Source organism: Trachurus japonicus, chromosome 6 (assembly GCF_045865225.1).
Source record: "Trachurus japonicus isolate A0001 chromosome 6, Traja_1.0".
In the NCBI taxonomy this organism is placed as follows: domain Eukaryota; kingdom Metazoa; phylum Chordata; class Actinopteri; order Carangiformes; family Carangidae; genus Trachurus; species Trachurus japonicus.
The window spans coordinates 22,186,877-22,210,194 of NC_140912.1; the positions used below are offsets into that span (position 1 = coordinate 22,186,877).

A 23,318-nucleotide genomic window follows, 5' to 3' on the forward strand; every position below is an offset into this window, starting at 1 on the left:
AGTAATTTAACCAAATGTAGATATTGTAACACTGGATAATCTACAGCTTGAAAACTGGACGTCTGTTATTGGCATTTGAGTTCTCGCATCGTCTGGTCTTGTGACTGTAGGAGCTCAGACTGGGCCAATAAAAACACATTGTAGTTTTCATCATGATGCTAATCAATCTTGACTTGATGGAAATATAAAAGTAAGACCTGCACCTCTGTCTAGAAAACTAACGTTGAGGGTTTAACTAGATACTCAAAGTTTCCTTGTGATTGAAACTGTTGGTAGATTGGCAACATCTTACTAAAAGAACACAGGTGCGTTGCAGTTTGAATGCTTTATTTCCTGTATGTATGCATACTGCAGTTAAGTAGCAAGAACTAAAGGCAAACTAGAAAGGACTACAAAATACAACACATGGACCAATACATTTACAAAACATTCAAAATGTTACAAAATGGGCTGTATTGGTCCTTCTATTGTTGTTCTTCAATTTGGGTCTTTGTACAAATTGTCAAGATACGATGTAACCATCACTTTGCACAATTTTACAAGTGCCAGGGAGAGACGTCCAGAGCCAGTTTGGGGAAAACAATCGGCAAACTGTCTCCACCAACACACCAGGAGCAGACCCCCACCCCACCTGGCAGACTAAACTACATCTTCCTGTCCCACTCAGGGATAAAAAGGAATCAAATGAAAATAGCAGGCAGCTTTTTTCTTCAATCATCTACCATTCAGCCTCTGAAATCAAAACAAAAACGGTCTGAAAAAAAGGATCTGTGTGGAGAGAAGCAAACCAAGGACTTTGGTAGTGAGTGAAAATATGTTAAGATGTCTTTACATGTCAGGATACATTTTATTTGACATGTGAATTGTTCTCCACTTATTTACTCTCCCGTTCTCCCTTTTTTTCAATATTTACATCAAAGCATCAAAAAAGTATATTAAACAGCATGTCCCAACCCATTCTCTCCATCTCAATTCAGCCCCCAAAGGGATAAACAAAAATCTAATCTTTAGATCCGTGAGCAGTAGTCCTTTTGTCCACATTTCAAATGACTGTGGTTGCCAGTTTATCCAGTGCCAACGTGTGTGTGTGGTGGGGGGAGTGGGTCAAGGCCGCGGCATCTCTCCCGAGGGCTTTGAGCTGGCTGGTACACAGGCTAGCTGGCACCGGTGCCTTCCATCACCTGCTGGGCCTGCTTCTGTCCCATGCAGCACTGGGCTACGGACTGGAACAGCCTGAGGACAGAGAGGAGGAGCAAGACATTAACATCGGCAGAACAGTTCAAAAGGTGAGGGCTGATATATATCTTTGCTATTTTAAGGACAGTATTGATTATATAACAGAGTTTAACTCTTTTATTCATACAACAGGGAACCTACTTTTCAATCTCAGGGGCACAGTGCACAAAGTCGTGGCTCCAGAACTTGAAGGCAGGATTCTTGATCAGCTCGATGAAGGTGATGAGGAGACCCCATGGGTGAGGCCTGTTGACGATCAGCCGCTCCAACAGGACCCTGGAGGTGAGGAGGGGGAGAGGCGCATTGGTTAGCAACACCGGCGCTTCACATGAACCTGGCGGTGGATGGGTGAATTCCCCTCTTTTATACGAAATAATGAAGACTGTCAGACTCACCTGGTGATCTGCTCCTGGATGGCCTCAGTGTTCGCCTCAGCAAACAGATAGAGCATAGTGCAGCTGAAGTAATGAGTGTGGCTGTTGGGGTAGCGCAGCTGATTGGCGATCGCATTCAAGAACAGGTAACGTCCTGAGGAGACACGACAGCAGAAACCTTCAAACTCTGGTTCTGGGTTACGACAAAAACAGAACTTGCTGCTACCAAGTAATACCGACGCACAGATGGCCTGATGTTTTTAACGTTGCCTGACTTTTATTTATCAATAATAAAAAGCTTTGAACTGCTCGTCTAACAGATATTTTGTGTGTGCTGATATCTTACCCTCAGTGTCCAGGTCCACAGCCAGGTTCTGGAAGATGTCCATGTGTGCAGAGTGAGTGATGGTGCTCATGGAGGGGGTGCTGCCCTTGTTGTGGATGTGAGCAATAGCCTGGGTGCCCACATACAATACTAGAGCGTTGATCAGCTGGATGTTGTAGCGATTTCCTGGCTCATTGGACACCTGAGAAAATATAAGAAATATTAAACACAAAACTGCACTGTCAAAAACTAAGGTATATTGATGCCAACTTAAAGAATAATACCTTCAAAGAAATGGACACTGGTCCTACCTGCAGATTGCTGCGCAGTTCAGACAGGAAAGTGACCGGTGATCGGGTCTTCAGGTACGAGTCCAGATCCTTCTTGAACTGGGAAGGCATCACGCCTGTGAAGTTGGTGAGGATACGGGGAGCGATGTTAATCTCACTCAGCATGTCCACCTGCAGGGAAAGGACAGAGTTGTTAGATCATTTTTTTGGTCTTGTAATCAGTGTTTAAACAAAGCAGAAAAAACTCCTATTGACACCACACTATCCCCGAGTGACGGAGACTCTACCTTTAGATTTGGTGTGAAGGGGTCAGGGAGCCTCATGTTGCGCGGGAAGGCACTGAGGATGAGGTTGCGCAGCTGGATGCAGTTGGGTGGGATAACATCACAGAAGCCATAGTGGTAGTCACACAGGAACTCTGGGAAGTCGTGCAGTAGGACCAGGAGCACTCGCAGTGTGCCCTGAAACATCCAAGAAACAAAAGACAAGGGGAGCAATGTGATGAGTTTCAGATTCTGTATAATAACCACAGAAACTGACATGATGACAATGATGTAATACTAGCTACTGAAATAAAACTGTTACTCTTCAGTCATCAATTAAGTGTCATGATACTGGTACAACACAACATTATTTACTGCACTGCAGTACACTGTGATTTTTAACCACTTTGTCACTCAATAACTGGAAAAAAACAAAAAGGCTGAAAAACGACAATATGTAAAGAAACATGGCCGTGTCTGTGTTCGTCAAGCTTGTCTCATTGGGGCAGCTTTTCCTCACCTTGTAGAGGATTTGCATAGGTTTGTTGAGCTCTACATTCCTCAGGAAAGGGGCCAGGTACTTGAAGAGATCGATCAGCAGTTGTGCGTACATGGGCCAACCCTGGAAGACATCATGAGGAATGAGATCAAAACTCAAAAAACCATTAAGATTGGGCAAACAGCAAGATTTGTCCATTTATGATCCTGAATGTCAGCTTTTAAAATGCATGTGATAATTAGATAATTGCGTACCTTCTGCTGCGGTGTATGTGCTAGCATCCTGGCGATGAAGATACGATGGGAGATGAGTTCCAGCCAGGCGTACACAAAGCCGGGTGCTTTGGTGGGTCTCAGGATGTGGAAGGTATTGCTGCAGATCAAAGGATCAATTAAATTAAACAGCAACAACATTCACTACATCTTAATATTGAGGACCAACTTCCTCCTTTTTTTTTTTTACTGACAAGATCTCCAATGAGGAGCGACGGTCAGGTTGTAGTTGATGAATGTGGAATGGATTCTTACCAGAAGGCTGTGAGTGTCTGGAAGTTGATGGTCTCCAGGACGTGTTCAGGAGCATTGAGCTCCAGCAGCAGCATGATAAAAATGCGGTGGTATGGCAGCTGCTGGAACTCTGTCTGGCGGACATCATGATCCTGGATCAACACCCCAACTACAATACCAAGCACCTGGAGGCAGATGTGAAGGCAAAATGTGATCAGAATCAATCACATCATGTGAAATCAGTGCATTTTAAGTGAGAAAGACTAGTTTGTCCAACCAGGTTTGAACCCCTAGCTCTTTATAGGACTGTCAAAATCTATGGAAAGCAGATCATGAATCCCCAATTTGTTCTGCATCATTTGTAACTATATCAGCTCAAGTATAAGATCAGTCTTGTACACTTTGAGCTGATGCAGTCCTCATGACACAGGCAATTGTTTCAGGCCAACTAGATCATGCCCCCAATTTAGTTGATTTAATAGAAAGCGAAAGCCAAAAAAATACAATTGTTGGCCTAAGCTCTCCACCCTTGTACTGCGTCTGCTTTTTGGTACACCATAATGCTGTACCTTGTTGAGGAGGTTGATTTTTGTCACCGTGTTGGTGGCCTCTCCAGAGTGTTTGACCAGCAGGGCGATGAGCCTAACAAAGGCATCCAGGTTGTGGTAACACTTGGCTCTGATGATGGCTGCACTGGCTGCTGGGTTGTGCTGCTGCTCAGCCTGTGCCCGATAGCTTATCTCCACACACATTTCTGTGCACAGCCGGAAGAACCTTGTGATCAGGTCATCAGTCTTCAAGATGCCTTGCTGGTGCATCTAGAGAGATGAGAGGAGAAAAGACATGAGATAAACACAAGCAAAGCCCTGGTCTTTGAGCACTTTGTATTTAACTGATAATCAACTGCTTACCTGGCCAACAAAGGCAGAGAAGGCTTTGGTGCTGTCCCTGCCAGCTGCAGCCGAGTGGTACAGGTTCACCCACTCTCTGAGGAGGTACTCGGCCTTCTCCCTCAGGCCTGGGGGATCGTCATACTCTGAAGCCTGTGAAATCCCAGAGTGCATCATAAAGTTGGGTCCACCGTGGGCCCGGTCGATCATGGCTTCGTAGTTGGAGCGAACAACATCCATCAGCTGGGGAAGACTGTGGATGTGAAGAAGAAAGGAGACAGTTTTTAAAACATGAAAGCAGCATCTAATGGCATGTTTGAAATTTACAATGAACTGGTAAAACATTGATTAGACCTGGTTTGGCCCAAGAAACCTATTAAAACAATTTCTTTGTAGTTTTAACATTGTAATAGTTCTTTACCCCTCAGGTGCGTTGGCTCTGGAGTGTGCACAGGTCCTCATCAAAGTCTCAATAGTGTGGAAGAGATCAGCCTCTGTGACATGGCTGACACTGCGTTCATCCACCAGCAGCAGTTTCACCAACTGCATGGCAAACGCAACTGCCATGTAGTGCAATCCATTCTCCATTGACTGGAAGGAAACACAAACTTGAGATTAAAATAATGCAATGTGAAGCTTCCCTTTGTCAGACACATGAGCAGCTGAATCACAATCCCCTGATCAACTTAATGCATTAACAACAGTGTTTATACAGAGGTATGACACCTACAAAAACAGAGCACTGAACTGATTTTAACTGTTTAAGTGATGCTATGTGTGTACCTGTGCCAGGTGCAAATCGTACTGCTGCATATTCACAAGATGGTTCCTAATCAGAAGCTCCACTGCTTCTACGTTGTATTTGTACTCATCACGGCATTCAATCAGACACCTGTAAACAAACACAGCATTAAAATTAGACACCCTAAGTAATAATTACAAACTATCCTGCTTATGTCATGCACCACAGGCAGCAACAATTTGGAATCAGACGCTTCCTTATTCACCTGGTGATCTGCTTATTGCACCACTGTGGCCCATAGGCACGTCCGTCCTGCAGCGCCTTCAGCACCAGCAAGTGGCACTCTCTGTAGCGAAGCAGCAGGTCAGCGTCGGCCCCGCTGGTTGCATCCAGAAGACCTTCAACAGCCTGAGAGACAGAGAGAGCAAACCTAAGCACTGACCAACACAGATTAAGCCTGGACCTAGCCTCTCTTTAAATTTTAGACTCCACTACAGATGTAAAAAGTACTTGTTGTACCTTCTGCAAGAGGCCAAGTGCAGCGATGCCATCCCTAGAGTTCCTGGCCAGAGCCACAGCTTCCAGCAAGCTGCGCAAGGCCTGGGTCAGGGGGTTCATGGCAAGAGCAGGAGGGATGGCATGAAGATGTTGCTCCAAGTCTGCCATGCACTTATCGTAGATCTGAGCTACATCGTCTGTGGCCCATGCCTGTTGCTGTAAACAGAAATATAGAAATATGTCATCGGGTGTGTAGATTTAAAATGGCAATAGATATCTGGGACTATAAGTGCAGTTTTGTTTGGGGTCAAAAGAAAGGAAGAAAAAGAAAATCACCTTCATGGGCTGAGCCAAGAAGCCAGTGGGCTGTGAGAGATCATTGCTGGGTAGGAAACCTGGAACGTTCCTGGCAAACTCCTCATATACAGCCAGCTGCTTAGGGTCCACTCCTCCCACCTACAACACAGACATGCATTTGTTACTTTTCAGAAAAAACAAAAAACTTTATCCACAGACCATCATGAGTCTGTGGCTAAATATCTGCTTTATACATGATTAGATATTAGAGTGATCTTACCTTCAGTCTGATCTGCTCAGGCATGCGTTCAGCTTGGTACGTCAGAACAACAGGATCACAATAACGCCGTCCCTCTTGGCGTGCGTGCTTTCTCAGCTCAAACTCCTAAAAGAATAGAGATGTGATTAACACATTTGGTACTTTTTCTTATAAGCAAAATATTCATATAATGTTTGTGAACTTGTATAACCAAAGATGAGAATTAAAATTATACAGTTTATACTTGCAAAGTCCTCATGCATCCTAGCAGGAGTTTACCTCTTGCATAGATGTTTGCCAGTATTGTCTTTAGTCATGTTACTAATAGAAATAACCCATCAAGAGAGGCATGCACAGTTCTTTAGTAGTGTTGCCATGGCACCCAATTTTGAGTAATTGTTGAAAAGTAATACTGATAATGAGAAACAGCTTGCAGTGACACTTGCAACAGCTGATAGGATCAGAATTGTGTTTCCAGCTGGTGTGCTAGTTGTCGAGTCTCACCGTGGCAAGTCTCTTGTCCATCTCAGGGCCGGCCTTCTCCACAGCTGTTTTCTGAATGAAGCAGCAAGCCAGTTCACAGTTGTCTTGAGCAATCCGTGCTGCAGCCTCTTCCATCATTTCCCTCTGTTGGGGGGTTGGTGCCTGGGAGAATTAACAGTGTAAGTTAAAGAGGCAGGAATGATACAAACTATCAGACAAAAAGGAAAGGGTGGGTGTGCAGGGAAAAGAGAGCACTTGAAATTGAGGGAGTTTCATGTGGGTATTCAGCAGCTTACCCTCAGGGCAGCGGCAAAGCTGTTCTTAAGGTTGGTGGCGATGCTCATGAGCAGGGGCTCCCGGCAGGTGATCATGGCCATGCCTGCAGTCAGGTTCCTCATCATATGGTGGGCAGCAACGCGCATGCGGGACTCCTCCGAATCCAGGGCAAAATCCTTCCTAATGATCTGCTCGCATGTTGTCATGGCAATTTTGATAGAGCGATCAACCACAGGATGCACTAGCTCCTGCACAGCTCGCTCTACTGACTGCCGTACACACTGCTTCAATTGAGGATGGGCCTGTAGCAGGGGGATCTGGACAACGAGAGAGGGAAGAGATGGAGCATGAGTCAAGAAAGGGATTGAAATCAATATGAGAAAAGAGGGAGACAGGCTTCAACGAGGGGAGAGGAAAGATTCAAGAGAAGATGTGCATCTTGGATGGTACGCCGGCTTCACCACCATCTCTGCCAGTGGTTTGCAGGTGCCCGGTACTTACGTTGACATTTATATTGATGTGTGGAGCCAGGCCTGCCAAGGCATACACATTGATGTCATGGTAACTGAACTGTGGGGTGGGGGGCCCGGTGGTTGTGCAAGTGGTGGTGGTGGCAGCTGGGGTTGAGGGGGGAGCTGCAAATGGAACAAAGTCTCCTGTTGGTCACAAAACGCTAGTTTGATTAAAATCACGAGAAAAAAAGCAGCATGTCCAGACAATCAACAGAAAGCAAGCAAATAACAAAAACAATCAACACAAAGTCTAAAAGCACCAAGAGCATTCTCAAATTACAATAAATTATTCAAAAGGAATCGCCATAAAGATAGCTGACAAAACAGAGGTTGGCGATGCAGTGACAGAAAATGACAACATACAGTACATCCTTCAGGCAGTGATGTGAAATTATTAACCTCATGTTCAAAATCTAATATAGATGAGTCAGGTTCATGAATGTCAGTCAATTTGTATTTTCACATGAGGTCAATACTCTTCACAGCTCAACACAAATCATCCAGATTTATTACAATGCATAAACTATGCATTTATATATTAAGGTTTGTCAGACAAAACATAGAGCAAACACTTCAATACTTCAAATGTGAAGAACAAATATGGAGCATCCACCTGTGGTAGAAACTGGTAGCATCTCCTCTGGGGGCTTTGCCTCTTTCTTTGGTGCCGACAGCTGCTCCTCCAGGCTCTTGAGCTTGTCCTTGTCTTTCAGCAGGGTCCCTGGCTTCAGGTCGTTGATGTCCAGGGACAAGTTCTTACACAGAACTTCGATCTCAAACTTCAAGTTCAGCTGCAGTAAACAAGAAAATAAGGTGAGCAATAATAATTACAATTTTTTTCCATTGGATTTGTTTAGATTTATACAATAATAATAATTTCAGTTTTTAACTATATATTACAGCAACATTTGACATGCGTGTTGCCTTGCCTTGCGTAGCCTTAGGTTTATTTAGGCTTAAGTCGTATTGTTGATCTAGCTGGGTTACATTAATCAAGTAAAATATATTACTGTTATGAAGCAAGGTAAGTGTATATCCTTCATTAAATTATTGTTTCAATGAAAAGCACTTAAACTCTGGTCTGAGAGCTGCGTGAGTTTAAAAGGCTAATACTGAGGGTAGTCTATTACCTTGAGGTCGTGTTCCTGATGGAGCTCAGCAAGGACATTCATGATGGCCATGGTCCAGGGGTTCTGGGGCCTGAAAACCTACAGCATCAGAGAAACACGTGTTAGTGAAATGGCCAATTGCATTGAAAAGTCTCTTGGCCTAAATTTTTGTTACTCACCATGCTACGCAGACTGGACTCCAAAACTTTGGCCACAAAGGGAACAACATATAGTAGCTCCTGTTGGCCTTTCACATAGGCTTCCAGTAACAGAGACTTGACTTCAAGATCCTGTGAAAAATAAGGAAAAATAAACTTAACCAATTGAAAAGCTTCACAGTTGACCCAGCACACAGTTTTACAGAGCAATTTCAATTCTTACTGTATAGAGGATTGGCTTGTTTTTGGCCAGTGTAATCATGCCCAACCAGTGGCCCAGATTCTTCAGCAGGGAGCGATCAGAGAAATTGGCAGCTGCCTTGTCCGAGGTCAAGAGGACCTGTGAGAGGAAAAAATAGAGACGGGGGGGAAGTGTCAGGATTTGACAAATTATGACTATGTCTGGCAGCACTTCAACTCTGGTACATGAAGGCAAACAAATGATCTGGGACGGTAAATGTTGTCTTAAGATTTGATAGTGGAAAGATTAATTGGTATTAGGGAAGTATTTGGCAAAACACTTGAAAACTATTTGTAGTAGGTAGCAAATGCTCAAAAGAACAAAGTGTTTCTAGTTTGAAGATTTTACAGCACACAAGTATCTCACCTTTATATTCCTGTAAGTCTCATTGAGAACCATCTTGACAAACTCAGGGTTCTTGAGAGTGTCCAGAAAGTTGGAGTACAGACTGTGGAAGTTGGGCTCAATGCTGACGCGCTTCATCACCAGGTACTGAGACACCCAGGGCATAAACTCCTCCTTCACAGTTTCTTTCAACTCCTCAACCTGGACAAAAACAGACACCATTAGCAAGAAAGTCTTATTTGGCTATTAAGGTTTTTGAGATGTTGTGTTTTGTCAAGTGTTCCTTTACCTTCTGTGTCATGTTGGACTGAGAGAGATTGTTGAAGATAAAAGCGATCTTTTCCTGGACATTCTCTGGAGGCTCTACAATCCTTTCTGTTTGGTCAGTGGCCACCAGCAGGGTGTCGATGTTGGTAGTGTTTATGGAGGGCTGAGAACAGGAGCACAGACATTATCAGTTTCAACAGTCGTCTCTTAAATACTGTATTTTTTCAAAGCAATCAAAAGGCATTGTCAAACATATTCAGGCGTTTGGGTAACAGTGGGAACTCACAGGCACATCCTTCTTGAAGCCGCTGGTAGCCGTTGGTCTTGTAATAGTGGTGGTCTTAGCTGCTGTGGTGGTGGTGGTGGCGGTGGTGACGAGGGTGCTGGGCTGTCCTGGCTGTGGGGGTTTGGGTCCTCCAGGTTGCTGCGACTGGGCCTGGGCTTGGACTTGTGCCAGCGCTAGACTGCCGGGCGTGGTGATGGAGCCTTGCATCTTCACCGGAGGGTCCCGTGACTGTTGGCCATACTCGATATACTGCACACACAGGATATTGAAAGGTACAGAGCGGGAGATTTAATTTATCTGAATGGGATGAAACCTATCCTGTCATCAGCAACTGGGACAAACCTACTTACTTCCAGAATGGCAAACAAGCGTAAAAATTAAATTAAGGAAACCTGATTACCTCTTGTAAATGGTGGGGGAACTGCAAGAAGTGGGCAATTGAAGCGAGATGTTGACAATACTGAGGGTAGTCCTTTAGTCTAGAGATAGAAGATACGTTAGTCTGACACTAGTTGACTGGTGTTATTTACATTACACTAGCTTTACAACACAAAGCATGTCAATACCTGTTTTTGAACCTATCAAGGGCCGCAATTCCAAAGTAATACATTTTAGATCCATATGGTTTTCTTAAGGCTTCAAGGACATATCGCAGGGCCAAGCCCAGGGCCATGTAGGTGACAAGACCCTTCTCAATAATTCCACCAAAAAGGCAGGCAGTGATGTGCAGCTCCTTGTCCGGGTACTGGGGGAAGAACCGGTATTCCTCAAACAAGTTCCGCAGCATGCAATTGAACACCTCTCGCTCCCGCTTGATGGTAGAGTCCTTGAACCTCTGCAGCATCTCTAGTACCTAGACAACAATGCAGTGGGATAATAATTAATTTCAAGAGCAGCAGCATTATTTGGCTCATGTAGATAAGCACAAATTCAGGTCAGTATTCAATATTCAGGTTTGTGTTTTTGCAAGAAACGATCATCGCTACGTACTTCATCCACAGACATCGTTGGGTGAGGTGGGTGGTTGTAGATGCGCTGAAAGTAACTGTTTGCTTCGTCGTCTATCTCCTTACTAAAGTGCTGGTTTGCCTCGGGCCACACCTGAGAAAGGTCAGCTGGGAGACGAAATAAGTGATATTGAGTTAATTTTTTGTTCAGTTCAGTGATGTCATCCAAGTCTGGTGCAACGCAGGCAAAGTAACTCACACACTGATGACAGTTACTGGGCAGTTAAGTGGCATATCAGGAAGCAAAAAGGTTTCCAACTGATCAGGTCAAGTTAGACCTCTTTTTGATGCTTATAAGAGATATATGACACTTAAGTGGGGCTGTCTGCAGAAGCAGACAAGGAATGGAAGACTGATCTGTATTTCCTCTAGAGTCAATTTTTAATGTATAATGACAAGAATCGAAAAAGTCACAAAAATGTGAGAAAGATGTTTGAAATGAATATTTTATAAGCTCTTGGTCAGGGCTTGAAATTCATATTGATGCACTAGAAATACATTTGCAATCAAGACAATAACATTAATCACTGCAGAGGAAATACAGTACTGAGCAGTGCAGGGCAGGGCTCTCAGTCACACCACTACCACCACCACTTACAGGCCTTCATCTTACTCTGCTGGAAGGTAGGTGGATTCAGGCCTGGTGTGCTCATCTTCCTGGTGCCAAAAGGGTCGGTGCTAACTGTTGGCATCCCTAGACTTGAGCCAATACCAGAGCCAATGCCTGAGCCCAAGGGACCTAGAAGAGAAACAACACTTCAGAAATCAAGTCCACACCTACATCTCTGCCTCAACTACCACTAGACTTTGTACAAATTTGTTACCTCTTACAATCATACCTTGCTGCTTTAAAATTATATCATCTTGTAAAGTTACAGGTCTGAACCTGGGTACAATTTAGTGCAACTAATTGCTCCAATCAGTCCCTTTTCACTTCACTGTGAAATGAGACTGATTCCAATGGCTACGACAACACACTTTATACTTAGAATGAAAATACTTTATGTTTATCTAAAATGAAGAAAATAAATTTCATAGTACCAGAGTCCATACCGGGGAGCTGCGAGGACAGGCTGCCAATGCCCCCAAATGCTGTGCTTGGGTTTGGGTTGGAGAGTGGCGGGAAGGCCTTGGCTGGGGACTGGGGGTTACTAAAAGCTGAACTCAGTGAGGTTGGGAAACCCTGCATGCTCTGGGTGTGAGAGGTGGCTGTGCCCCCCAAGTTCAAAGTACCCATGCCAGACAGGGGGTCCATCTAAAGAAGAGCAAGAGAGATGATTAAGCAAGTACAAACCCGGTGTCGTAAAGCAACATATCCAAGATCTTCACTGATAGGACAATGTAGAAGATAGATCCGTTTTGTTGCCCCCAAGTTCTAACCCTGTAGAGGCATATCAAAGTTTGCACGTACAGGCATGATATAGTCTACACATGAGGATACCTGTACTGGTGAGATGGCATCTAGGCTGCTGGTGCTGGGGGCACGTCCCTTCGGCATTACTCCTGGCGGTGGCTGCCGAGCTTTATTCATTACATTGCTGCAGTTGGCAACCATGGTCAGGATGGTCTCAGACAACTCCTGGGACACGCTCCTAAGGATGGAGTAAAACATGTCTAAGGTTAAAAGGGGGAGGCACGGACAACTTCAGTTTTAAAAGTGACACAAGTCTTTTATGGTAAAAAACAACAACAACAACAACCTCCAAATGCATCAGACAAACTAACAGTACAGCAGTGAAAACAAAGCTGGATCTCTCTTACGCAGCACAGGACTGGAGGCAGGCCAGCATGGTGGCTAAGGTCTCTGGTGGCAGCTGGGCGCTTTTGGGCTGGTCTTTGTCCGGGGCCAGTCCCCCCATAATGGATGGGCAGCGCCTTTTCAGGAATGTCACACACGCCTGGATAAAAGGTTCCTAGCACAAACAAACACCACCAAATTATTGCAAAATACAACACTGTTAGTGTAATACGTTCAAAAGGTACGAGTTGAACTAGGAAACCAACTAGCTCGATTACTTTTGAAAGTAAATGCGCTTCAAAGACATACCCCATGCTCTCTGATTTTGTCAGTCAGCCATTTATCAAGTTTGAGGTATTCACGGCGAGAGGCAAGTGCAGCAAGGTCAATAACAAAGGCAAATGGAGTACCATTCAGCAGCATCGACAAAGACTGGAGAGAAGAAAACTCCTGTAAGTACTCAGCATCATAAAAAATAAACATGTAAACAAGACAGAACAAAATTATTAACTAAACTTAAATACGAATTATTGCAAACACCAAGAAACCGGACTGAATGTTTACAGGATAAGTATTATGTCCCTCTGAACCGCTAATAAAAAGCTGCTTAAAAATAGTACATTGTAAAAAAAAATTTTAAAAAATTGAAGAAAAGGGAACAAGTTCAGTGCGACAGTAATTAATCAGTAATCATTGTGCTTTCTCTTGAAGATTAAAGTAATTTTCATGCCAGTGGGGATTCAAACAAACAAACCTTCAAGTCCTGGGCCACATCCAGGATGCGAGACAGCTTAGCTTGGTCATACTGCTCCCCTCTCATGTACCACTCGGCCATCGAATGCATTATTAGCTGACGGATGGAGGGAGACTGTCCCTGGAAGAAGAGCCATCAGGGTTTTCATAAGCGTATAATCAAGGTAACAAATAACCAAAGTAATCACAGAAGAAAAAAAAACATGACCTCTTGATTTGAGATCATAAAAGATCAATAATAAGAATGACTCCAACACCAACCTGTCCATGCCAGGCATAGTGCAGGATAATGGCAGAATTCGGGTGGTTGCCCAGAAAGATGGGCATCAGGGTAGAGATGAGTTCATGGCGCAGTGTGTGCCAGGAGGTGGAGATCTGCAGTAATGCCAGCACCAGCATGTCTGGGCAGTGCTTGATCGGAAAGCTGAACAGCTGCTTCACCTGCTCATACTGACCCACCTCAGACAGCCTGAGCAGGCTCTCCACCAGGTCCAGACTTTTCCTGTGAGGAGTTAGTGACAGTCAGTCAAACGCCCCTCAGTGGCAATAAAGGGTTCAAATTAGGAAGGTGTACAATGTCACTCCAAGTGATGTAATCTCAACAGTCACAATCAGTGGGTAACACTACTCTTCTACTGTAACAGGTTGCAGTAAAACATTCTTGCCTATATGGATATTTACTTTTACATGGCAAAATGTGACTTTTTGCTTCAAATGTGCAGCTAAATACATGCATACATGTTGACAACATAAACAAAATGTGCATACTAAACTTTAACCCAATTAAGATAACTAGTCAAATGCTACACAGCTCTATGAGCTTCATATTTTAAGCTTTAAGCTCCATACCATGTGGCAATCTCCCGGTTGTCATCCTCTGGTGGGGCCTTGAGTATGTCTGTGGCCACATTGTGGCAAGGGTAGTCGGCAAAACAAAACACCTCTGGGCTCATCAGGGAGTGCTGAATGAATGACAGCTGAAAAAATAAACAAAGCACATAGCGATTTAAAAAGGGAATGTAAAGCCACTTTAACCACTTAAGATGCATCATGTCCAGACAGAAATCGATCTCACTCTTAGCATTAAGAGTCATTTTCTCTTTATCCTAACACCTGTAGTTACACAGTCCTGCTTGAGCAGATGTGGGTCAGTTACCTGTCCCTCTGCGTGTTTCCATGGACGATAGATGAGGTCGACTGGAAACACCTCGATGCCCAACCCCCTCTGAATGCCGTACACCACTATTTGCAGGCCTTTACTGTCCCGGATTATAAAACCTGGGTGATCCAGTTCGTATGTCACCTCTTTGAAGTTCAAGTTGGGATTCTACGGTTCAGAAAAAAAAACAAGTTAAACCTCACTCACTTTGGAGAATAATATGATACAAAAAAATAGATTCTAAAACTCTAAGAAGTTACAGCTATTACAGCTAACAATTTGTGATAAACCGATTTCAACTGATCCAGTTCACTTACCACTTCTTTGACGACATCTATGAGGACCTCCACATTCCATGTGTGTGCCTGCGAACCATCGTTCTTATCCTTACCATCACTCCAGATACCACTTCCAGGAGCGGAGATGGACTGTAAGAGGAAACACAAAAGGGAAAGCATTTTTAGGTTAGATAAGTTATTTTTTATGTATTTAATTGCGGGATGCCTTGTGCGGATTTGGCTCCCAGTAAATCAAACTTTCTGAGTTAAAGGAACCTTTCACTTCTGGCAGTCCATGGCTCGTCCATTCAATTAGAAACATGCATGCATTAACTCACCTGCAGTGGGATGCCATCAGTTAGGCCAGAGTGGGTACGAGCCATCATGCCCAGGACCCTGGCTACTTGGCTCGCTGTCACCTCTCTCACCCCATACTGGAGGATTATGTTTCTGCACTCATCCACACTGGGGAGAGAAAAAGACCAAACAGGTAAGTGTCAACTATGAGCCATCATCATCTTTGCCACATATCAATTTAACTTACTCCTTGTTTTTAGCTCTAAGACTTTTTTTTTCGTAGTTCAACTTCTAATGTTGCAAAACATGTTAGTAAATTTGTTGTGATGTCACATGTCCAAATTAGGTAAATTGCAAAATGGCATTGTGTGTACCAAATGGAGTCAGTATCAAGTGTTTCGGTCGTGCACAGAGCATGCAACAGCACATTGTTAGTTAGTTGAATGCATCATGAGCTGTCTTTCCAATTTTAACACTGCATTCATTGGCATTACATTTAAAGATTTATAGTAGTATTTTAATGAGTATTTTGAAATTTTAATCAGAATGTGTTAGTTGCGGAAGAAGTTTGAAAGAGTTTTGACATTGATTTACCTAGTACAGAAGCCGTAGCCAACTTCTTGCATGAATTCTGCAAGAGAACTCTCCATCATGGTCTTAGCTAACTCCCCCGAGTCTGGCAGGATCCTGTCCATGAGAATGTCCCGTTTTTCAGGGTACAGCAGTGGTGCGAGCACCACAGGGCAGCGCTCCTGGGGGAAATCTGAAACAATACACACAAACAAATAAAACAAATGTGGCACAGCAAACACTGGGAAAACCACACCACCGCTATGCATCAAGCCGCCATACCTCGGCAAAGTGTCTTGAGGAAGGCGTCAATCTGCTCTTGCCCTACCCCACTGGCTCCCTTCTGTCCAAACAGTAGATGGGAGAGCAGTAGGTGCAAGACCTCTATAGCAATGTCCTGGAAGCCACCTTCCTGGTTTCCTCCGAGATCAGCGTCCACGTATGACCGCAGGAGGTCAGGAAGTTTCTGCTTGATGAACTGCGCAGCTGAGGCACAGACAAAAACATCTAATTTAGACTAAGAAATTAGCAGAAAATGTTATTTTTCCCTGTATTCCTATTAATAGTCAAGATGATTAACAGAAACTCCTTTTCTCTTGTGCAAAAACATTACAAGTCTTTATTATTACTAATGAGAAGGCTAGATCAACATACTAGCTTTCTTGTCCCTAACACTATTGTCCTACACGTACAAGTATCCGGTTTGTCCAAGTGATTGGTGAATTGCAAATCTTGCTTTAACCCAAGTGTAATCCATGAACTGCCACGACTTAACTGCAACCAGCAACTATTGCATGTACACGTAAAAACAATAAGTGCACTACTTACCAAAGCCGCGAAGGTCTGTGTTGCTGGAGTTGAGCAAAGCAAGGCCAAATATCACCTAGGAAATAAATGAATAAGTTCTCAAACACTTTGTAATATGTTTCTTCATTACAAATAGAGACTTATATCCAACATGTAAAAAGATGACAGTACATTTAAGTCGTCAAACTATGACTACCGTCTCCTCCAGTTTAGCAAATAATGAACCCCACTGCAGAGTTGGCTTACCTCTTGGACCTTGCTGAGCTTAAGAACTTTACTCAATTGAGTGAATAAATGGGCCGATGGTTTCAAACTCTGAAAGACAATTCAATGAACACATGTTGTAAATCATGTAAATTCTTATTCATACACACCAGTAATATGTTAACACATGTACATATATTCAAACTAACACATTGTCAACATGGAAATTCTAGTATCTGCTCCTTACCTTCTGGTAGTGCAGGGGATTGTCAATGGCGTAACACAGAGTAGAGATAAAGTTTGGCTTTGATATCAGCGACACACACTCCTGGATCAGAAACTGTGTCTTGGGCAAGTTGAAAAGCAAAATGTACCGAGAAGAAGAGAGGAAAAGAGAACACAGGCAGATGAAAAACAAAATAAGACAATAAGTCTCCTACACCAAACGTATTACCCAATATATCAGTATTAACTCACATGTCTACACAGTCATGAAAATTCTACCATCAGCATAATAGGATTAAAAATCCCATTAAAACTGTAAATCAAAGAATCTGCCAATTGATCTGAAGTTAATGAGAAACCCGGCAAGAAATACGAGTTTCCCAACTAAACTGTCAGAGCTGTTTGCACAAGCAGGGACAGAAAAACACATGTGAACAAGGAGAGCTAATGATGAGATTATCAATATCATAAGGGTTGAGGCCATCAGTTCAGAAAAGATCGTTTGATGCATTAGGTGATTTGAAAGGACAAGAAACTTAAGTACAAATTGCAAAGTTTCCAGACAGACAGCATCCCATAGAAGGAGCATGTGCAGGTTCCGCAGTATTTTAAACTAGTCCATTACTACGACTATTTTCCCTCTGATTTTAACACTGTGCACAATCCTCTGAAATCAAAGGAGAGAGGGGGGCGAAATCATTTCATTTATAATCAGGGTTGACAATGCACATTTACAGAAAGTCCCTCCGTGAAGAACCCAGCGTTAAACTCTGCCACAAATTATTGTGTGGCAAAAGTAAAGCGAGAGATAAGTGCAGTGCCTGGCCTGTCTCTCACTTCAAGACACATGGCAAATAATGGCATGAAGTGGTTATGAATGTCTACTGCTGGAGTTACATGTTAGGATGATGGTACAGACATCCTCGAAAGGGTGAATTACTCGTTTACATGCAGAGCTTAATCGAGCTATGCTCAAAATCCGATTTTGGCGTCAAGTCGGACTTCTGTCCTTGTCTCAATTTACATGCAACTGAGAAAACCGAATAACTGACGGGGTCCGCCCCCCCATGCGGCGTCACCCGTTGTTTCAGCGGGTTAATACGCCCCCTGTCCTGCTTACTTTTCTGTCACCTCGTAAAAAACTGAATACTGCAGTTCCCGACCAGACACGCCAGTCTGGGCTGGATGCGCGCTGAGAATAGGATACGGGCTTCCTTTTTTCCTCTCTCTCTCTCTCTCTCTTTTTAAAAAAAAATAAAACACTCTTGCTGGTTGCGCTGCGTAAAATGCATTGAATCGGCGCTGATGTTGGGTTTTTTTTCTTTACTTTGCCGGGTTCGGGCGGCTTCTCTGCTCCACTTGGTGCCGTCTCTACTGTTGTGGAGCATGCGCACATGCATTGTCCAGCTTCAGTCCGACTAAGGTGTTTACATGACGGAGAAAATCAAATTCCAATCGCATTATCTGGGTGTCTTAATCTGAGTTCTCCAACTCCTTCAGTCGGACTAAGGTGTTTACATGCACTTCAGTTGTCCAGTTATAGTCGGATTAAGGCAATAATTTGTTTTTTTCAAGTGTCATGTAAACGTACTGACTGAGGCTACCCAACCATCCAAAATGCCATTCAGGAAGATTGAACTTGTTCAAACAATAGCCATCCAACTAACAGGTACCAGCTACCAAGATCTCACTAACAGTCAATTCTACACCCTGGAAGCAAAATGTGTCACTTTGATTATTTTCTGGGGGAAAAGAAAAGCTACAAACAAATTGTGCCCATGTTGCAGGCACTAGAGCAACAACTGTTAAAAATGGCACAATTTTCAGGTAATGTTATTCACACTTGTGTATTCATGGTTTGGGACAGTTTTGAGATAAGGGCCAAGTAAAATATGAAATATTAATGATAATTTAACAAAGACTGCTGGAAGATTTTTGTGCATTTTAGATCGCTTTATTCATGCATTATTCCTATCATTAAGAGTGTTAATTAGATGAGGGGCTCTTATTTCTATGTTTTCTCAGCCATCTGGTTGTGAACACATCCACAAACAGTAAATAGGATCTGTCAAATTAATTTAACCTCAGGAGAAGAGTAGATCAACTTCAGTGATTTATGTTTTAAATACAAATTTTAAGTAGACTGAACAACAAATGCTTCTCCTAAAACAGCTTTTAAATAAAAACAATTTGTTTATCCAGCAACACAACGTCTATAACTAAGGCTAATGTTTTTCAAATCAAAAATTACCTGGTGAAAGTCCTTGCCACTGCTTTTACCATCGCCACTGAAATCCACATGGGAGAAGAGACAGCGTAGTAGATGCCTGTCTGCCTCAGGACCGTGACGATTTACAATCTGAGAAGACAGGGAAAACATCAATGTAGACACATGGAGATATTTCAGTGCACCTCACACTGCTAAACTCTAAGCTCTGTGATGACAGAAAATACACTTGATGTTTTTGATACCACTTACATGCTGTATTTCTTGCTGGCTGGCTCTGTAGTTTTTCTTTGTTAAATTGTCCACCAGATAGCTGATTTGAGACAAAGCCAGCGAGAGCGAGTCAAGATTCATTGCTGGTTGGGGCGGAAGCAGGCGGCCGAGCACGGCGCAAAATCACCATTATTCCCCTTTAGTCACTTCAGTGATAGGTTACTTCTGCTCCCCCCCCCCAAAGGTGTGAAAAATATTGACTTCCAAATGTGTCTTCCGATCAGTGGTTCCCGGTGCTAGGTAAAGTCCTTCAGTTTAAAATCAAGTTCAGCATCTGTAATGAAAAGACAAGAGTGTGTAAGTTTTTTTTTGTTTTTTGCACGTTAAACATTTGATAATAACGTTACAAACATATGAATGAGAAATGAGAAACAACGCAGGAATGCCACTGCAAATAGTTTGAACTAAAACTTTGAATGCTGTTGTCTTACTTTCCTGTAGGGCAATATTTACCATCCACTATCAACACAACATAGTAGGCTTTGAGGCCTATGTGCATGGCAGATACATGGTGCAGTGAAACGTATTTTCAGGTCTGCTGGACAGATATTTCTCTACCAATTCGGACAGTACGAGTTTAACCTTCGTAACTGAGAAAAAACATATTCACGGAGATATTGCAGAATTATATAAACTCGTCGTGCCAGTAGCCTGTACTAGGCCTCAATGTCTGGCACACAGATTCAGACTTAGTTATGGTTCTCACGGTACTAAACAACTACTTCTGTTTACAATAGCATAATTACTACCACTGTTTCATCAATCAATACAACGGTGCATAAACGATTTAACCAGTAGTTTTCTGAGGTGTAAATTACATGAGTTGAACTCGCCCACTGAGACAAAGAGCAAGCTAATTTAAGTTAGCAAATATTGACAGTTAAAGTGCTCACAGTCTAACCGCATGTTACAGCGCGTTAAGCGGAGTATTAATTGTTAAAAACAGACATTTCGCTTGATATGAAGAAGAGTTAATAAAGGGATTTGAAATAAGCGTCACATTTCAGTGACCATACTCTTGTGGCCAGTAAGACCAACTAGCTAACTACTGAAGCTAACATCACCATGACGCTGGTAAACACTTGCTAGGTTGTAGTTTAAGTTAATGTTAGCCCACACGTTTACGGGATGGTTAAACACACCGATGATTTGTACTCATTTAATATGGTATAGTTTGGGGCCTTTTAATTTACATTAATGTCTTCACAAATCGGTATAGATAACCCGTGGTCGATAGCTAACGTTAACCTCTATTAAAACTCTCACCAACTCCCTGTAGGCTACGAGCTAATGCTAATCAAATTAGCATTTACATGGAGCTAACACGAGCCTCAAGCTGGTTTTTTTTTTTCTAAATCGGCAAATTCAAACAATTATGTTACAACGACACACATAAAAAATAGAAGTGTAACTTGATGGAAAATTGTTATTAAGACACCAAAACCACCACACATGCCTTGGCCGCGAGCCTGAAGGCCGCGAGTATTGCGGATGGGTTAGCATTAGCATTAACCTTGTTCACGTTAGCTATTTCTACGGGCTCCGACTAGTCTATGGATCCGCTAGCATTATAGTTGCAAGTGCCATTTTTTTTAACGACGCGGAAACGTTTCAGCGACCCTTATGCCACTATTGTCTTCCTCAATGATTTGATAAATATGATCCAAGAAAGCTACACTTTACACTAAGAATGCGGCTAAACTCAGTAATTATTACTTTTCTTAATATAAGCAATATGACAGCTGCTGCTCTTCAGGAAATACACCTACCCCCGCGCTGGTGGCTAGCTAACGGCCATCCTCCGGATAAAGATCGTTTACATATGTGTTATATGTATATGTATATATATAGTGAGTCGACGGTTGTTTACGTAAATATGTTATAAGTCTCACCTTGCTTGCAAGAAAAGTAATTCAGATGTTCATCCCTTCTTGCTTCTCAGAGCAAACTTGACGAAATAGTAGGGTCGCTGTGTCTCCAGTACTGTTTGATTTTCAAAATAAAATGGCGACTGTCACCACCACCGCGGCGCGCTCACGGTTTGAGAGACGAGTGCGTGAGCTTATCCGCTCGACACAAGCGTAAGGTGTTCGCTAGTAGACACCTGGGGCCTCATTTATAACCGTAGCGTACGCATAAACGGGGTGCCTTGTATATGTTTGAAAAAAAAATTATATATGAATGGAAGAATGTGAGCACCTGTACGGAAGCGACTATGTAGGCTATGCAAATGAATAGCATAGCAGCCTGTATTAGATATGGGAAACTGACAACGCAGACAGTTGTAGTGGTGGTGGTGGTGGTGGTGGTGAAGCCAGATTGATTAAATAAAATATGAGAGGCATCATCACACTTCTTATTGCATGTTACTTTTAGATCTAGCCTACATTGTCATAAACATTAAACCAGTGCATTGTTATGCTTTAAGCACCACAAACAAGAGAAAAATCTCCACGCCATCTATTCATTCAGCTTTTTCATCAGTCCTAGATAATTAAAATCTAAGAGTAATAGTCACACATATCTCTTTAGCACAGAAAAATCAAACATTTTCAACAGCTCCTGTTATATCCCTGCAAACTTGGAATAGACCCATAGCAGACAAGGATGGTAATGAAAGACAATATGAATTGCCAGGCTGTTGCTAAATGTTATGTCATACAGTTAGATTTTATTATTTAGCAATAATTTTGAATAAAACATCTATAACTGGTTTGATTTACAATTACAGATCATGCAACGATCCTGCGGATTCTTCTAGAACAGAGATGTTGCACCATGGTCTATATGAGCACAGGAATCCAGTGCTGCCGTGATCAGAAAAGGTAGGTTGAAGTTGCTGTATATCGTTATGAGTGGGTATTAAACCCTACATGACAAAAGAGGGGTGTAAAAATCCATTACAACCCTGCAAGCTTCACCAAGAGAATGGATGTTTTTCCTGTGGTTGAGAATGGTTTTATTTGTACATCCTTATATAGGGGATGATAGATAGGCTACCCATGCAGCAAATTGTGCTTTTGAATAAACTTCCGAGTCCTCATCTATTTTCCAGAAGAAATGTTGCAGTTGGTGGGTCAAAGAAATATGAATCTACTAACCCTAACCCAAACAGTGGACTGATAATGATGATAAACCATAACTCAACCCTAACCCTCAGTGAAAAAAATGTTAAAGCTCTCTTCTTATAGTTTTGGTGTACTGACCCTTTTAGGGTAATTAGAGCAAGGTGGTATGTGATTTATATGGGATGGGGAAACTGCATGGGAGCATCGCTGAAGTTCCGGTTTGATCTTTACATTTCTTATTTCACATGAATTTGGCATATCTTTTAGATTTAGATGTATTCTTGCACAGTTAAAAATACACAAGTAAAAGGAACAATTAGATAATTTACAGTGCTGGAAGAGGCGGAAACTCAAAGAGCTTAGTAGATGCCTCCACCTATGTCATACAAAAAGAAAACAGAACATACCAATGAACAATCAGAAATATATAAATGATAATAAAAAAAAGAAAAATTATCATAAGGAAATTAAAGAAAGAGATGTGGGGGACACAGGATTAAAGCTGGGTAAAAACTGGTTCCATGCTTTGATATTCATGACTGGCTTCATACATCGATCCAGCTGAATCTCTTCTCTCATAAAGATGATGGACTATGTCATATACGGACTTGTCACAGATAATTTGGAGGATGACTTTCTCATCAAAAATATTCTCATCACACAAGTGTAAATTTCTAAAATCAACTCCTAGGTTTTACATGTTTCATAATGAATTTCTTCATTTCATAAAAGTCCTCAATCTTATGAAAAAGAAATATGCCATTAAACTGTTTAGTATTGATAAGTATGATTTAAGCCATAGCCTTTGTTTTGTTTTATAGTCTTACATTCGAATCTTCTGTGTATTTTGTTGTTG

General features: G+C 42.4%; 1 protein-coding gene across 21 annotated transcripts; it reads right to left on the bottom strand.

Annotated features, from left to right (window-relative positions):
• Positions 1 to 310: 310 nt before the first annotated feature.
• On the bottom strand, positions 311 to 21,368 carry cnot1 (CCR4-NOT transcription complex, subunit 1). 21 transcript variants are annotated; one of them, XM_085779853.1, is made up of 49 exons: positions 21,287 to 21,368; positions 19,374 to 19,668; positions 19,146 to 19,253; positions 16,917 to 17,009; positions 16,712 to 16,780; positions 16,487 to 16,541; positions 15,941 to 16,144; positions 15,683 to 15,851; positions 15,130 to 15,256; positions 14,831 to 14,941; positions 14,511 to 14,681; positions 14,204 to 14,331; positions 13,616 to 13,856; positions 13,356 to 13,475; positions 12,911 to 13,033; positions 12,625 to 12,776; positions 12,305 to 12,455; positions 11,917 to 12,118; positions 11,477 to 11,602; positions 10,847 to 10,971; positions 10,423 to 10,709; positions 10,257 to 10,335; positions 9,857 to 10,105; positions 9,593 to 9,733; positions 9,325 to 9,504; positions 8,941 to 9,057; positions 8,739 to 8,849; positions 8,581 to 8,658; positions 8,064 to 8,241; positions 7,440 to 7,573; positions 6,959 to 7,255; positions 6,684 to 6,824; positions 6,201 to 6,305; positions 5,960 to 6,079; positions 5,645 to 5,839; positions 5,391 to 5,533; positions 5,167 to 5,275; positions 4,805 to 4,974; positions 4,405 to 4,636; positions 4,063 to 4,311; positions 3,515 to 3,678; positions 3,242 to 3,359; positions 3,009 to 3,110; positions 2,513 to 2,686; positions 2,247 to 2,396; positions 1,957 to 2,137; positions 1,632 to 1,764; positions 1,378 to 1,512; positions 311 to 1,233 (listed from the first exon to the last, which is right to left on the bottom strand). In XM_085779853.1, the coding sequence occupies exons 2-49, from the start codon at positions 19,473 to 19,475 to the stop codon at positions 1,155 to 1,157; spliced, it is 7,128 nt and encodes a 2,375-aa protein (XP_085635979.1). In that variant the 5' UTR covers positions 19,476 to 19,668; positions 21,287 to 21,368; the 3' UTR covers positions 311 to 1,154. The 21 variants fall into 21 exon arrangements, with proteins under 21 accessions (XP_085635979.1, XP_085635974.1, XP_085635977.1 ...); XM_085779848.1 differs by having other exon boundaries at positions 7,440 to 7,594; XM_085779851.1 differs by having other exon boundaries at positions 11,905 to 12,118.
• Positions 21,369 to 23,318: the final 1,950 nt, after the last annotated feature.